Genomic DNA, 16277 nt, shown 5'->3' with positions numbered 1-16277 from the left:
ATATAAATGTGCAATTAAAGTATAAAAACATGCGTGGGAATGAAAGGCACTGAATTCAGTACTGCAGTTACCTCTACAGAAGGACGGAAGGGGAGGTTCAAAGGAATATATAGGAGTTCTTGATATATACAATATCTAATTTTGTTTTTAATTGAGGAAAATTTGGCTGTTATCTTTTTTTTTTTTTTTTTTTTTTTTTTTAGTTAGTTTTAGATGAACACAAAACCTTTGTTTTATTTATTTTTATGTGGTGCTGAGATTCGAACCCAGTGCCTCACTTGTGCTAGGCAAGCATTCTACCACTGAGCTACAACCCCAATCCTTGGACATTATCTTTCTAATCCTAATTTCTCTTAGAAAGTCAGACAAAGAGCTTAGTTTTAGCTTGGAGATGTGGAACTTCACCATGTGTGACTCACTTTGATTTTCAGTCTGGTCTTTTATGGCTTGAATTCAAAATAATGGCTTACTCTTGTTTTTTGTTTTTTTGTTTTTTTAATTCATTTTTATTGTAAACAAATGGGATACATCTTGTTTCTCTGTTTGTACATGAAGTAGAGGCATACCATTTGTGTAATCATACATTTACCTAGGGTAGGCTTACTCTTGTTTTAACAGTGAAAATGAAATTTCAAATTATTAATAAAAAAGACAGGACTTTTTTGTTTTTAAATTAACCTTGTTTGAGTTGCTAAAATACAGCTAGCTGGTTCTATGGTGCAGAAATAGTAAAGCAGTAACCCTTAGCCAAGTCCCAATACCTATGTTAACTGACAACAGAGTGCTTAGGTTGGCAAAAATGGAGGTATTATTAATTGGAAATAAAAGAAGCCACTAGGGAAGGCCAGATGAGATGCATCAGAGTTGGCCCAAAGAGAGAAAACAATAAAAAATTTTAAAACAGTGGGAAATAGAGCATAATGTAATAAGAACTGAATGGTGGGCTGGGGAGATAGCTCAGTCGGTAGAGTGCTTGCCTTGTAAGCACGAGGCCCTGGGTTCGATCCCCAGTATGGCAAAAAAAAAAAAAAAAAAAAAAGAACTGAATGGTGATTACTTGAGCATTAATTACCATCATTCTTGTCTTGGGGAAGGGGTTGGGGAAGAATAAGGCCAGGCCTTCCTCAGCTCTATACCCAGCACCAGTTGGGCATGATAAAACCACCACTCCATAAATGGAAGTTATGAGCAAAAGAAAGAAGGGGGGGGGTGGTAAAAAGGGTCTTACTTTTGCATAAGTAATATATCTCAGTATTATCAACTTTATTACCAAGACTAAAGGTTCCTGTGAAATTAGCTTGAAAGTCAATTTTCCTTAAATCTCTTAATGTCTAGGTAGAAACTTATAAGAAACAAAGTTAATGGGGGTGTGGTAGTTTCAGCATCATGACAAAGATCATACTCTGTCCACTTAAGAGCAATTTTCAATTGAACCTAGTGTCCAGCACACTAGGAATGCAGTCTTAACACTCCACCACCTTAAAATTGTATTACATTTGAGATTTCTAATCACACTCAAAAAAAAAAAACCCTCCACTGCAGCTGGTCAGCTTAAAATACTGCAAGAGTTAAATGAAATGGGATCTGCACATTTTTCTTCTTACCTTTGTAAAACGAAGGTTGCCAATGAACTGCATTTACCCAGTTTTCATGACCAGCCAACACAGTCTCCAGAGTAACTGCAAACGTTATTTTAATACCTACAACAAAAGCAATGAAGGTATTTTTTTGTCCTCATATATCTGCTAAAAAGAACATTTGCATGACCAAGTCAGTTGTGCAACTACATTTAAAAAATAAAATAAAACACAATAGCTGAGATTCAACAACAAAAAACCAGTATTCTAAATATTATTAACCTCACCCACTCTTCAAAATTACAGGAGACAAAGTTTTAAAATGAAATTTTCTCTACCTGGTCATAAATAAATATTAAGGAATGTTTATTTTTTAAAAAAAACTTTCTGAAACAGCTGTTATACAGTGATTAAAAAGCAAAAACATACATTCTACAAACGTACTGAAACATCATATGTACAATTATTATGTTTTTCTGTGCCCATTTGAAATTGGGCTGGGAGCAGGGCACGGGTAGCACATGCCTATTATCCCAGCTCCTTGGAAAGCTAAAGCAGAAGAACTGGAAGTTGAAGGGCAGCCTTGGTGACACACTGTCTCAAAATAAAAATATTCAAATCAGAGCTGGGTGTGCAGTTCAATGATAGAGTATACTGGGTTCAATACCCAATACTGTTAACAAAACAAAAAAAAAAAAGGGTTAGGGGTGTAGATTTGCATGTGTGAGAATGTAGGCTCCATCCCCAGCACAGCAAAAAAAATAAACAAATTTAAATATATATATATATATGAAAGCAACAGAAAAGCCAGCCTCCTTGTTTCCATACTCATTATCAAGACATCACCTAAAATACCATTTAAAAAAAATAGATAAATGCAGAAAAAAGTGACATTAAATTAAAACAAAATAATTTAATTTAAAACTTTAAAACAAATAATTAATGAATAATTTCACATTTGGGTATAGCTACTCATAATATGCTGCTTATATCATTTCTTTGTTATCCTTATAAAACTCTATACCCAAATTTCAACTCTAATGGGTTTTATAAACAAGAATACACACCTAGGTGAACAATGCTTACTGAGAACTAATTTTATAATTTAGATACACATGAAAAAAAATCCCCTTCAAATTCAACATTCCAACAATATCTATCATGGAAGGGTACCATTCTAATGCTAGACCATAAGAAAATCAAAACTAGCTTGTAATACTTAAATGTAGGGATTTAGCTAGTCTCTTAAAAATATACTCCAATAGGCTGGGTATAGGGGTGCATGCCTGTAATTCTAGTGGTTTGGGAGGCTAAGGCAGGAGGATCACAAGTTCAAGACCAGTCTCAGCAACTTAGTGATGCTATAGTGACCCTGTCTCAAAATAAAAAATTTAAAAAGTTGGGGATGTGACTCAATGGTTAAGCGCCCTTGGTTTTAATCCTTGATACAAAATAAATAAATAAATAAATAAATAAGTAAATATATATGTGTGTGTGTACATATATATATATATGTATATATATATGTGTGTACATATATATATATATGTATATATATATGTACACACACACACACTCCAACAAAAGTATGGGTAATTCACACTATTGCCTTATGTCTTTGCTAAAATTGTAAATTTAGCCACTTTTTATAAATTGATTCATTGAGAAACATTAAACATTATGTTTAGCAATTTAAAAGATCTTACTATTACAGCTTAGAATAAAAATAATTTTTATATATGAAAAATGACTCAATCTCAAATACAAATAAAAACCAAAAAACATACATTGGTTTCAGATAGGGATCCGACACTTCTAAAAAATGAACTTTCACATAGATTTGTGTTGAAATAGATAAAATGACTTAGCCAGTAGACCCAAGTACAGCAAATATTTTCAGTTACTCACTTCCATCTTCTATAGTGAAAGTATTTTCCTTCAGTCTTATATTATCATCCTGAATTTCTGAAGATGTCAATTTTACATACAACCTCCATATTCTTATCAGGCAATCTTGTGAACAGCTTGCTAGGAAAAGATCTCTACCTAATTAAAAAACAGATTGTATCATTTTTAAATATAGGTATAAGACCCTTCATTCATCTGACCTGCATCATTTTAATAATACTGACAAACATACATGCAATAATAAATGTTATCCATAGATGGCCCACTAAGTTCTACTAAGAACTTTTCAAGAATGCCTGCATGTAGACAATATGGTTGGCATCATCTTGAAACATCAATTTGGTTCATCTTCTACCACCCAATTAATAGTCAACATAGGGATAAGCATTCTCTTTTATAACTGGGACAGAGAAACATGTAACACATAAATAAAACTTTAAAATTAAAACACAGGAGACTGTTTTCTTGGAAGTTACACATACTTGTCCCCATCAGTTGTACTTTAGCAAAATTTCATACTGACCAAAAGTTGCCCACTCCACGCCTCTTATCCAATCCTCATGTCCACTGAGGAAAAGCATTTTCTGAAACTAGTAAGATAATAAAAATCACTGGGCTTGATAATTTCACATTTCAATGTATATCAGTAACTTCATTTTATCTTAGTCCTACTACATTGCTTTTAAGAATGCTATGTGATTAGACAAAGAATAAAGCACTCATTTGGGAACAAAAGATCGCATTTAATATCTAACTCATTAACTAAGCAACTCTGAGTTGATAGTACAACATCTATAGATCCCAAGTTATTTAAATGTTTACAACATAAAATGACAAGCTACAGATAGTGTATATAAAAACGTTGGATGTCCCAGAATGTAGAAACTGGGCCTAGAGTTAACCAACCTAATTTCTGGAACTTCTCTCCTTTAGTTTAGACATTCAAAGTGTAGGTAAAACTTGGATAAAAAAACACTGGCTTTACTACAGGTATGTTATACCTCATATGAAATTTTTAGGGAAAACAAAAAAGTACTACCACGGAATCTTCTTTCTCTCTTACACCTATTAAATGACCTGTTTCTCCCTAACAACTCAGCCTGGTAGCTAACGCTATCATTACTTGGTGATCTAATAAACAAAGAAAGACCATCTAACACAAGAACTGTCAAGAAAAGATTCCACTATTGGACAATTTGGTTCAAATTTTCAAATTTTAACATTCCTAAATTCTATGATCTGTAAGTAGTCCATATTAAGATTGTCACTAAGCACATCTTAATTTTAGTCTCTTAATAAACATCATTATTTACCTGATCATTTTGTTGAACAAATAAGTGAATTTTGCAGTCATCATCACCACATGCTAATATTGGTACTAGAAGGGGAAAAAACAGGCATGACTGTAAGTACTCCACCCTTAGTAGGATCACCTGTATGGACTCTAAGCTCTAGGTAAAGTATCCTGACTTCTATTTCCCAGATCACTGAACAAATTTAAAGTGCTCAATAAATATCTCCAGGAAAAAAATAGATACTCTAAAACATATTGGTCAATGGTTAGTTGACAAATAATAACAATAAACTCAGATAATTAGTATCTATGTCACCTATGATAGAAGGAGCAATGAAAAAGAAGCTCAAGAGCAAGTAGGGAGCCAGGTTCGGTGGTATATGCCTATAAGGAAGCTGAGGCAGGAGGATCACAAATTCAAGGTCAGTCTCAGCAACCTAAGCAAAGTTGGTGAGACCCTGCCTCAAAATAAAATAAAAAGGGCAGAGGATGTGACTCAGTGGTAAAGCATCCCTAAATTAAATCCCCAATACCAAAAAAAAAGAGCAAGTAGGATACATCTTTACCATGTCAGCCAAAAGACCAATATGAGAAGCTCTTAGTCCAGCTGAATAATAAAGAACTACTCTGAGCCCAGCACCACTATTGGTGCAAAGATTTACAGATATGTCTATAACTTCGAGGATTTTACATTTTATTGGAAACTGAATTCAATATTAAAACAAAGTAAAAGAGCAAGTAGTAATTAAATATGTAGCTAAAGAGTTTTGAAAAGAGTGACTAAAATGAGCTATCTTTAAAAAGATAAAAAACAAATTCTGGGCTGGTAGTTCAGTTGGCAGAGTGCTTGTCTCACAAGCACAGGTCCTGGGTTCAATCCCCAGCACTACATAAAAATAAATAAATAAAACAAAGCCATTGTGTCCAACTATAATTTTAAAAAAAACTATTAAAAAAAAAAAAAAGAATTCACATCATCAAAGGACAGCCCTAATGACTCTGGAGCAAGATAAAACCTGGACTCTTCTAACGAAGTACTGTGATACCAAATATGTTTTTCAAAGGCCTTCTCATTTTAAATCAACTTAAAACAAAACTCTTAGTCACTTGGCCTCAATAAATGGGGAGAAATGAAATTCTATGTTAAAAACCAGAATGTTTACAGATCCTCCTCTCAAAGAAGCCTTGCACAACAGGGAACATAACATGAAAGTATGGAGTCACAGCTTCTACTGCAGAGTGCAAGAGAGGCTGGCACCTCTAGGCCCTATCACTCCTGTCCTAGTAACAGAGGTGGCAGGGAGGGGGGGGGGGGGAAGGGAAAAAATGGCAGAATGAATCAAACAACATTACCCTATGTAAATTTATGATTACACAAATGGTATGCCTTTACACCATGTACAAATAGAGAAACGACATGTATCCCATTTGTTTACAATAAAAAAAAAAAGAAAAAAAAAAAAACAAAAAAAAAAAAACAGAGGTGGCAAAGTGAATAACTGCCTCACACTGGCTATTACTTTTTGTGAAGGAAAATGAAAAGACAGGTACAGTTGAGTTGCAGAGCAAGAGGAAAATTTTTCTGTTTGGAGATTTTAAGAGGCTCAGGCAAACTGTCATTATGTAAGATTTAAAGAGGATGTCATCTTGAGAGAAAAGCTCACATGGTCCACTTTCTGTTCTTTTTCAACTTATCTCAGACCTTTACCTTCTAAAGAATTAGATACTTTTCCCAAATTAAAACTATAAATATCCATGTTCATAAGTAGCTGCATCAATCTTGAGTATATATTAAGTTCCTAAAATTTTCAACAGCTACCAAATTTTCTAATAGCCTACTGCAACTTTATATTCTATACTTAGATCATTTGAATATTGTAACAAAAGCACTTTATTCACATCTCAATTTGTTTCATGAAAACTTTTAGATATAAGATTGGGAGAATAGCTCAGTGACAGAACACTGCCTAACGTGTGAGGCCCATGGTTTGACCACCAGTACCAACAAAAAAAAACCAAAAAAAGTCAAAACAAACAAATATAAAATTAAGATACATTTCTTTTAGGTTCTAGTCATATGGCAATAAATAAATATATTGCTCTTTTAATATAAACTTACTAGGATACTCACCATCAGTATTAGGCAAAAAAGATAAACAGAGAGCCAGAGCAAATCCATTTCCAAAGTTCAATGTTTGAAGGCACGTTACTAAGAAAAAAATTAAAAAACATCATGAACACCCACCACATCATCACAGTCCTGGGTGTCAGATAGGAGATGAGAGAAGTCATCTTGAGTCCCTACTTGACCATGTGATGTTAAATGACCAAATTCTAACAAGGTTACAGAGAACAAAATGACTCATGAAAAAGCTTAGAAGGCCAGGCATGGTGGCACACACCTGTAATCCCAGCAATCCAAGAGGCTGAGACAGGAGGATTGCAGGTTCAAGTCAGCCTCAGTAACTTAGTAAGACCCAGTCTCAAACTGAAAAATAAAATAAAAAGAGCCTGGGATGTAAAGTGTCCCTAGATTTAATCTCCAGCACCAAAATGAAAAAGCTTAGAGGGAATTTACATTGTCAGTTTGTTGTAGGGGAATTTTGAAAAGGTTGTAGAAGAAAAACATTTAGATTAGAATTATAGCACTCTAAGTTATTTGAATGTTTGAAAAAGTTCTATTTATGCTCTTCTAGTTTTCTTTCACTCGATAATTACTATTTCATTTATCAGGATCATAATACCTCCCAACCTACCTTCTGAACCCTTTTTAAGCCAGAGTCTAACAGTGGAATCTGAAGCAGCAGAAACTATCAGCGCGTGTAATGCAGCACCCAATGCCCCCTTCTGGTAAATGGCATGTACTGCATAAACAGGTCCTTCATGGCCTTGAAGATGGACTGTTTTTAAAAGCTGAATCAGAAAGAAAGATAAAAGCATTATGATTTTTTTTTTTTTTACAAAAAGGAATATCAGTTTCACCTTTATTTAGTTGGGATCATAGGATTAAAGGTTTCATTTAATGCTTGGCCCAAAAATAGGTCCTCCAAGCTGAAGAGAATAACCGTTCAAGAAGTCTGTCTGACCATGTTAATAGCACACAAAAGTACACACCCTCTATATCAGCAATGTCACACTGAAGAATCTACTCTGAGAACAGCACTAGTATAACAATAGTAAAAGACAAATGAACAAGGATCTTCACCACATGCTGTTTATAATAGTGAAAAAGCACAAGCAACCCAAAATTATCAACAGGGAACTGATGAAATAAATTAGAATAGATATACACTATAGCCAATAAAAAGATATAGACAAATGTATGCCTACTACCATGGAAAGATGTCCATGACATTTACATTTTTGAAGAATACAGTTCAACTTTGTGGAATGCGTTTCCTTTTGGGTTACTCTAATGTTTCTTTATGAATAAACTCAGGATATAAATTTTAAATAGATTCAGGATACATATTCTGACAGAATTACTATATAAGCACACCACAACAAGAAGCATAAATCAGGTCTGGGGATGTAGCTCAGTTGGTACAGTGCTTGTCTCACAAGCACAAGACCCTGGGTTCAATACCCTGCACTGCAAAAAAAAAAAAAAAAAGAAGAAGAAGCACAAATCAGTTTGTCAAAATTTTAGTCACATTAACCCTGTTATCTTAGTAAAGGTAGTTTCTGCCAGTTTTTTTTTTTTTCTTTCACAGTGAAGTTAAAAAGTTTTTGGTGATAACGTGTGAGTATGTTTTTAGCATCTACTTGTGATACTTGCTGATATCAAGTATGGCTGCAAAACAGAAAAATAATAATCCCAGCAGCTTGGGAAGATGAGGCAGGAGGATCTCAAGTTCAAAGCCAGCCTCAGCAATTTAGCAAAGTACTAAGCAACTTGGTGAGACCCTGTCTCTAAATAAATACAAAAAGGGCTGGGGATGTGGTTCAGTGGTTAAGTGCCTCTGAGTTCAATCCCCAGTACCAAACAAAAACAATACAAAAAAAAAAAAAAACAGAGAAATGGGAATTTCTGTTTGCTCATCAAGTCTATCTGCTTGCCCTGCAACATTTCCTCTGGCATCTGTTTCATTGCTTTTTTTTGTTGTTTGTTTGTTTCGGGGACTAAACCCAGGGTCTTGGCATGCTACACACTGTTCTAACACTAAGCTGCATCCCAAGACCAGATGTGTGAGTTTCTTTCAAATGTGTGAGCTCTACTACTTCCTTTGAAAGTTCTTTTCTTTTTTTTTTTTTTTTTTTTTTTTTGGTGCTGGGGATCGAACCCAGGGCCTTATGCTTACAAGGCAAGCACTCTACCGACCGACTGAGCTATCTCCCCAACCCCGAAAGTTCTTTTCCTTAAGTTGTCTGATGAAATAAAAGTGTTTCTTCAATGTAGACTCAGTTGTTTTCCCAATTACTTAAGCAAAAATCTACCACTCAACAAAGTAGTTGATACTTATGCATTAAGATCTGTACACTAACTTATTTAATCATTAACCTATGACTTCTTTGAAAAAAATATTTCTAAATGGTTCACACACAATACAATCTGTTTTATGCATAATTGCACACATAGAATCATAGATCTGGAATGTTGCTATTCAAAAAAGTTAACTATGTTCAGATTTTTGTATAGTTTTTTTCCTTCTTTGTAATTTTCTGTATTTATGAACTTTCTTTATATCATTGTCCCCTAAAATATTAAATATATTGAAAATACTCATTTTACACATTTAAACAGAGAATTTTAAGTGCATGCATGCATGCACACACGTACAAAACAAGAGTAATCGCTCAAGTTCGCTAGCTTTTTAAGAAACAATGCTCACAGATCAAAGACCCAAACCTCTTATTACACCAGCTTAGATTTCCTTTTATCAGCAGTCAAGGTGCACTGAGCACCTGCATGCACAGGAATGCACGTGGGGAGGAACACGTAAGCCCATAAGGAGGTTCCTATGTGTGGGCCCTTCCTCTGAATCCTTATTCCTTCCCTCTTTTATGCCTTTCATCCGCCTTTTTCTCCTCCTCTTCCCTGTTCAGCCTCACATTCTCCCCGTCTCCACATCTGCTGTCTGCCAAGATATGTCTGTTTAACCTGAAAACCTCTCTATTGTCAGGAGACAAGTCGGGCAGCACTGAGGAAAGAGTTTTCCCAAGACTCACCTCAAAGTCTCAAAAATAAATGCTCAAATACCTCTTTCTGGATTCTTCTGCCAAGACTGGTCTAAACAGGAGCCAAGTTTGCTTCATTCCCCCACTGTGGTAATTTCACTCAAGTTCAGGTGGCTCCAAAATCTACCCCCATATCTGCCTTCTATTTCTGAGGATAAGTCAGGGTGTCTTGCCCACAATTCAAATGTCTAAAACTGATTCCATATCTTCCTTCTTACTTGCCTATTTTTCTGTGTAGAAACACCTTTCTCTCAGGGCCCCAACACAGAATCACGTATTTTTCATTGTTTATTTCCCTGCCCATCAGATGAACACTCTATTGACAACCAATCTGTCAATGGTAAAATCATTTTCCTTCAAAAATACATCCCTTTATATTTTTTTTCCTATTCTAATCTGGCATCTGGTATCAAATTAATCTTCTTTTGATACTCATATTCTTGGGCTTAAAAATCATTGCTAATTTCCAAATGCCCACTAATAAAGAACAAATGCTGGGCTGGGGTTGTGGCTCAGTGGCAAAGCACTTGCCTAGCATGTGTGAGGTACTTGGTTCGGTTCTCAGCACCAATCTACATTCATTTATAGATAAATGAATAAAATAAATGTCTATCAACATCTTTAAAAATATTTAAAAAAAGAACAAATGCTTAAAGCTAGTATTCGAATTCCCACAAGATCCTCTATTCTATTTCACTAATATTACTGTCCACAATGTATTATCTAGTAACATTTCCAAAACTGTGTTCCTCAGAGTGACAAGGGATGCCAAGAGATTTAAGAAGTGGAGGTTCATACACATAATAAAATTGCTATTTTTTTCCTACCTGGATCCTTACCCTTTTCATTTCTCCCAGGGCAATCATACTACACTGTAATACTCAACACAAAGGCCACCACTTAACTCTCTACAGCACTAAGGTTGTAGTGTAACAAGTTAGTACACCTATGCATGGAATCACCTGGCCTTTAATTATTCAAGTTCATTTTGCCTTCAAAACTATGTACGTGATTTGTCAGTAGAAGGACACTGCCTTATTTGTATCTTCTGCATGGCAGAAGTTCAGATATCTAATGAGCTAACTTTTTTTTACTTTTAATCTTTGCTAATAACTTGAAACAATCTAATTTTCCATCAATAGAGGGCCATCCATACCATGTAGTGCAGATAATATCACTCAGAATTTATGTAGGCCTAAATTCACATGGCAGCACCTGCCCTGTTAATACAGTATCAGTTTTTACTATCATTGAAAACAGAACATATATACACAATGGAATATTATTCAGCCATAAAGAATAATAATATTATGACATTTGCAGATAAACAGATGGAATTGGTGAATATCATGCTAAGTGAAATAAGCCAAACCCAAAAAAACCAAAGGTTGAATGTTTTCTCTGATAAGTGGATGATGATACATAATGGGGGTGGGGCGTGGGGGTAGAAGAAGAATGGAGGAACTTTAGATTACATAAAGGGTAATGAAAGGGAGGAGGGGGCAGGAGTATGAAAGATGGTTGAATGAGACAGACATCATTACCCTATGTACATGTATGATTACATGAATGGTATGAATCTACATCATGCACAACCATAGAAACAAAAAGTTGTACCCCATTTGTGTACAATGAATCAAAATGCAATCTGTAAAAATAAAAAACAAATTAAAAAAAGAAAACAGAACAGTCCATATAAGAACAGTTTGAAAATTATCCCAAAATGACACGGAATTCACAGAGATGGTTAATAGTACATGAATATGGGGGATGGGGGCGGGGAGAAAGCATATGAATATGGGAACAGAACTGAACATGGGAAGGGGTACAGGGCCTATGAAGTACAAAAACAGCATCTGGGTTACAGATAAGCAAAAATTAGGGAACTTCATAAAGGAAAGATAGGAAAACGAAGGGGGAAATTTACAAATAAAAGTAGACAGAAATTATTTCTTAATAATGTCTACTCACTTGATTATTCTCTATTTCCCAATGAATCACTTGATTGTCAGATCCTCCAGAAACTAATTCAGTAGAAGGAGCTGGGGAAAAAAAAATCATACCTTAGTAAATATTTTTATTTATTTCATTTCCCCCAGCTATTTTTTTTTAAATTCAAAGGTATAGAAAACATGTAGGATCCTATTTAGAAAAAATTATACTCCATGTATGTCAAAATATACCTTATTGTCATGTATATCTAAAAAGAACAAATTTTAAAAACTTAAAAAATAAGAATCAAAAACATATAAGAACTCTCCTACATTCCATATTTGGATTCACCTAGATTAACCTTTTGCTCTGTATCTTATACTTTCTAAATTTATACATACTTTTTTATTCCAAACCACTAAAAAATAAGCTGAAATCAAAACTACACTGAGATTTCATCTCACACCAGTCAGAATGGCAGTCATCAAGAATATAAATAATAATAATAAATGAAGGAAAGGATGTGGAAAAAAAGGAACACCTTTACACTCTTGGTAAGATTATAAATTAGTAAAACTGCTATGGAAATCAGTATAGAGGTTCCTCAAAACTGGGAATGGAACCATCATATAACCCAGTTAAACTACTTCTTGATATTTACCCTTAATAATTAATGTTATCATATGGTTTATATCCATGTTTATAGCAGCACAATCCTCAACAGCCAAACTATGGAACCAGCCTAGGTGTCCATCAATGGATGAATGGATAATGTGTATACATACCAATGTGGTATACATACACAATGGAGTTTTATTCAGCCATAAAGAAAAATAAAATTATGGTATTTGCAGGATAATGGATGAAACTAGAGACCATTATGTTAAGTGAAATAAGTCAAAACTCAGAAGGTCAAAGGTTGTATGTTTTCTCTCATATATGAAAGCTAGAGAGAAAAAGGTAAACAAAGGTCGGGGTGGGTCCCATGAAAATCAAAGGGAGATCAGAAGAGAAAAAGGAACAGGGAGTGGAAAATAGGGAGGGAGGTGGGAAGTGCTGGAGAGTGACATTGGCCAAATTATATTGTAATACTGTGTGTAAGTATGGATATGTAACAGCAAACCCATCATTATTACAATTATAATGAACCAATAAAAAAAGGTGGAAAAAAAAATCACTTGCAAACTCTGTGACCTCAAAAAGTGTCCTATGTATCTTCTAAAGACTGGAACATTTTCCTACATTACACAATAGAATTATCACTTTCAAGAATTTTAACACTGATACAGTATTACAATGCAATATGGTTCATATTAAAATTTTTCAAATTATTCCAGTAACATCTTCATAACTTTTTGTTTTAGATTTGGTAACTAACTAAGGATCATATTTGGTAACCACATTCTTATCTACTTTAATCTAGAACAGTCTCCCAGTCCCTCCCTTTTTTGTAACAATGACAGTGCAGACCAACTATTTGCAGTGTCCCTCAATATGGATTTGTCTGATTATTTCCTTATAATTAAATTCAAATTAAACACTTTTAGCAGGAAAAATTTATGAGACTTTACAATCAGCTGCTGCTATCAAGCATCTGTCTTACTTTGAAATTAGACATATATGTCAAAGTAAGCTCTTTTAAACATTATCAATTTCATGGTGATACAGAAAAAAATAGGACTAAATTCCAGAAAAGAGGGAAATAGCATAATTTTGTCTTGGTTTAGATTTTCCATTTATTTGTTTCTTCTGGCCTATGTGCTAGACATTTAGGGAAGCAACAGAGAGATAGTCCAAAAACTTTTTGCTATGAAAAATAAATAAGTAAACAAACACTGTTAGACTTATATTCCAGAGGTCCCAGACGCGTGTCCAAACTCTAGTGCCAGTCAACACGGATCTTGAGCTTTAATCTCTTCATGCACCACAGAAATTAAGCCATATATGTACATGACTTTGAATTCTCAAAGTACACAAATTATAATAAAGTACACAAAAGTAATATATTAAAAATAGACATTGTAAGAATATGAAAAGGTATTATTAAATTTTTATATGTCCCTATGCAGTGGCTGGAAGGATATCTGAATTATCTGATGTCAGAGCCTTGTTCTTAGAGGAAATCAATCAAAATAGTTATAGAGTCCAGTGATACACAATTAATTCATTTTATGTAACCTCATTTTTAAAGAGATCAAGGACACTAGCCAATATTAACAATTCATAACAAATTCCTATATAGAGAATAGTCTTTGATGCCACATAGTGGCAATTAATATAATTTTAATGGTCTTCACATCTGCATTTAATAGCCATCCCTTGTACTATTTAGTGGTTTTTACTAACCTGATACATGACCAATCCTGCTTTACCAATTGAAATAAGTAGCTTATTAAATTTTTTTAATGACATAGATAAAATCATAGCAAAATCTACATTTTTGCCCGGATCAGAATGCTTTCAATAGGTATTTATGGAATGAAAATAAATTTAATTCAGACTCTATAACAATATTACAGTGCATATATTTTAAGATACTTGAAGAAATTCCATTGGATTTTGGAAGTACCACTTAAAAGCAATCAATATGTTAACTAAGAATTCTGGAGCCAGAGAATCTTAAAGATGAAAGAAAATAATCCATAGTAGACTGGTAATTTTCAAATTTTTTGGTCTTGGGACTCCTTAACACTCTTAGAACTTTTGAGGGCTCCTAAAGACTTCTGATTATGAGCCATATGTGGTATTATTAAATGTATGTATTAGAAATTAAAACTTTTAGAAATTTGAAAAACACTTAAACGTTTAACAGTTTACTTAAAAAGGACAAAGAAGCCCATTATGTGTTGACAGAAATAACATTTTCATGGGGTTTGGGAAATACCAATGTTTTTTGATAAAATAAATAAGAGAGGCACTGTTTTACACTTCTGCAAATCTCTCTAATGTCTGACTTTATTAGAGGGCAGCTGGATTTTCACAACTGCCTCTGTATTTAATCTGTTGCAATGTCACACATAATATGGTTGCTTCTAATTTTTCAGATGGTACAGTTACAAACAGGAGTCCACAGAGATGGATGTAAAAAGAATGCAGTAGGTTGTCCGTTGCAGAACCAGACCTAGAAGCTGAGTCTTCTGAATGTCAATCTCATCTTAGGCCCTGCTTACAGGTTTTCAAATGAAGATAAGAACAACAGGGGTAGAGGTGTTCTGTCAGTCAAGGGGTGCCTCTCCCTCACCTAAGCAGGGCTGTGTCATCTGGGTTTCAACCACCATAAAGTAAAAATAGAAGTCAGATATTTCACTGGGCATACCATTTTTCTTATATTTTCCAACTGAACAACATCAGGTAAGGTAATACTACATTAAGAGAAGTGATGAAAGAAAAATGACTAGCTATACCTCATCAGAAAACAATTGAACTCAGATTTAACAATCAGATTAATACTTACAGCCATCCTGTTTACAAATCCATTGTACGCAATTGACTCGAGCAGTGTGACCATTCAGGTTGGTAATGACTACCCTTTTCTTTAAAGAAGAAAACAGCAGTTAGTAAATTAGAATTATCCTACAAAGGAGTTAATAAATTAGTAGAAATGAGATTTCAGTGTTTTCAATGCTAATAAAAAGATCAGAATTACAGCAACAGAGCTGCCTCTGCAATTTGTAGACTTTATAGGTAAGTCATTCATTCACTCCATATCACTCCTGCCTTTCTCAACACTCTCCACATTCCCAGTGTCCTTGTGCTCTCATTATACTCAGCCCTAAGGTCATCTACCCAGTTGTGCCTACCCTCCCAGGGCCCACGTCCTTCTCTGTGGAGCCTGTCCTGACTTTCCAGGTTAAACAGTCAATCTCTTTCTTATGCACCACAGGCTCAGGGACTACTTCTACCATGCTCACATCAATTTCAGGGTTTCCTTAACAAAAGAATCCCTTTGTCAGAGAAATTCATAATGAATGTATACGAATTCAGGGCTCACTTTCCATACCATGGTTGACCAGGTAGTAAGTTCTTTAGCCCCAGTAACACAAGGTCACAAGGCCACAACTAAGGTACTTATATATTATAGATTCCTGCAAGGCCTACTGCCAGATTCCCAGGCGACCATCAGCCTTTTGCTTTTACCAAATGGTCCCACACTTGAGTGTCCTTACTTTACCCACTATTGAAAATTTTAACTGACTATGGTGCCTTCCTTTTCTTGAATTTTTTTTTTGGGGGGGGCAGGGAGGGCCACTGGGGATTGAACTCAGGGCACTTGATCACTGAGCCACATCCCCAGCCCTATTATGTATTTTATTTAGAGACAGGGTCTCACTGAAATGCTTAGCACCTTGCTTTTGCTAAGGCTGGCTTTGAACTCTCAATCCTCTTGC

General features: G+C 34.7%; 1 protein-coding gene across 1 annotated transcript in view; it reads right to left on the bottom strand.

The window, feature by feature from the left end:
* Elp2 (elongator acetyltransferase complex subunit 2) overlaps window positions 1-15794 on the bottom strand; it is a 52873-nt gene extending 37079 nt beyond the window's left edge. Inside the window, exons 1-9 of the mRNA XM_047526225.1 lie at window positions 15690-15794; window positions 15344-15422; window positions 11929-11999; window positions 7536-7692; window positions 6911-6988; window positions 4799-4863; window positions 4009-4075; window positions 3486-3623; window positions 1605-1700 (exon numbers count right to left, since the gene is read on the bottom strand). Coding sequence (XP_047382181.1) covers window positions 1605-1700; window positions 3486-3623; window positions 4009-4075; window positions 4799-4863; window positions 6911-6988; window positions 7536-7692; window positions 11929-11999; window positions 15344-15422; window positions 15690-15794 — 856 coding nt within the window. The remainder of the gene's footprint in view (window positions 1-1604; window positions 1701-3485; window positions 3624-4008; window positions 4076-4798; window positions 4864-6910; window positions 6989-7535; window positions 7693-11928; window positions 12000-15343; window positions 15423-15689) is intronic.
* Window positions 15795-16277: the final 483 nt, after the last annotated feature.

This window comes from Sciurus carolinensis, chromosome 15, assembly GCF_902686445.1.
Source record: "Sciurus carolinensis chromosome 15, mSciCar1.2, whole genome shotgun sequence".
NCBI lineage: Eukaryota > Metazoa > Chordata > Mammalia > Rodentia > Sciuridae > Sciurus > Sciurus carolinensis.
The sequence above is the reverse complement of the archived record's forward strand: the minus strand, read 5'-3'. Positions and strand labels throughout refer to the sequence as shown.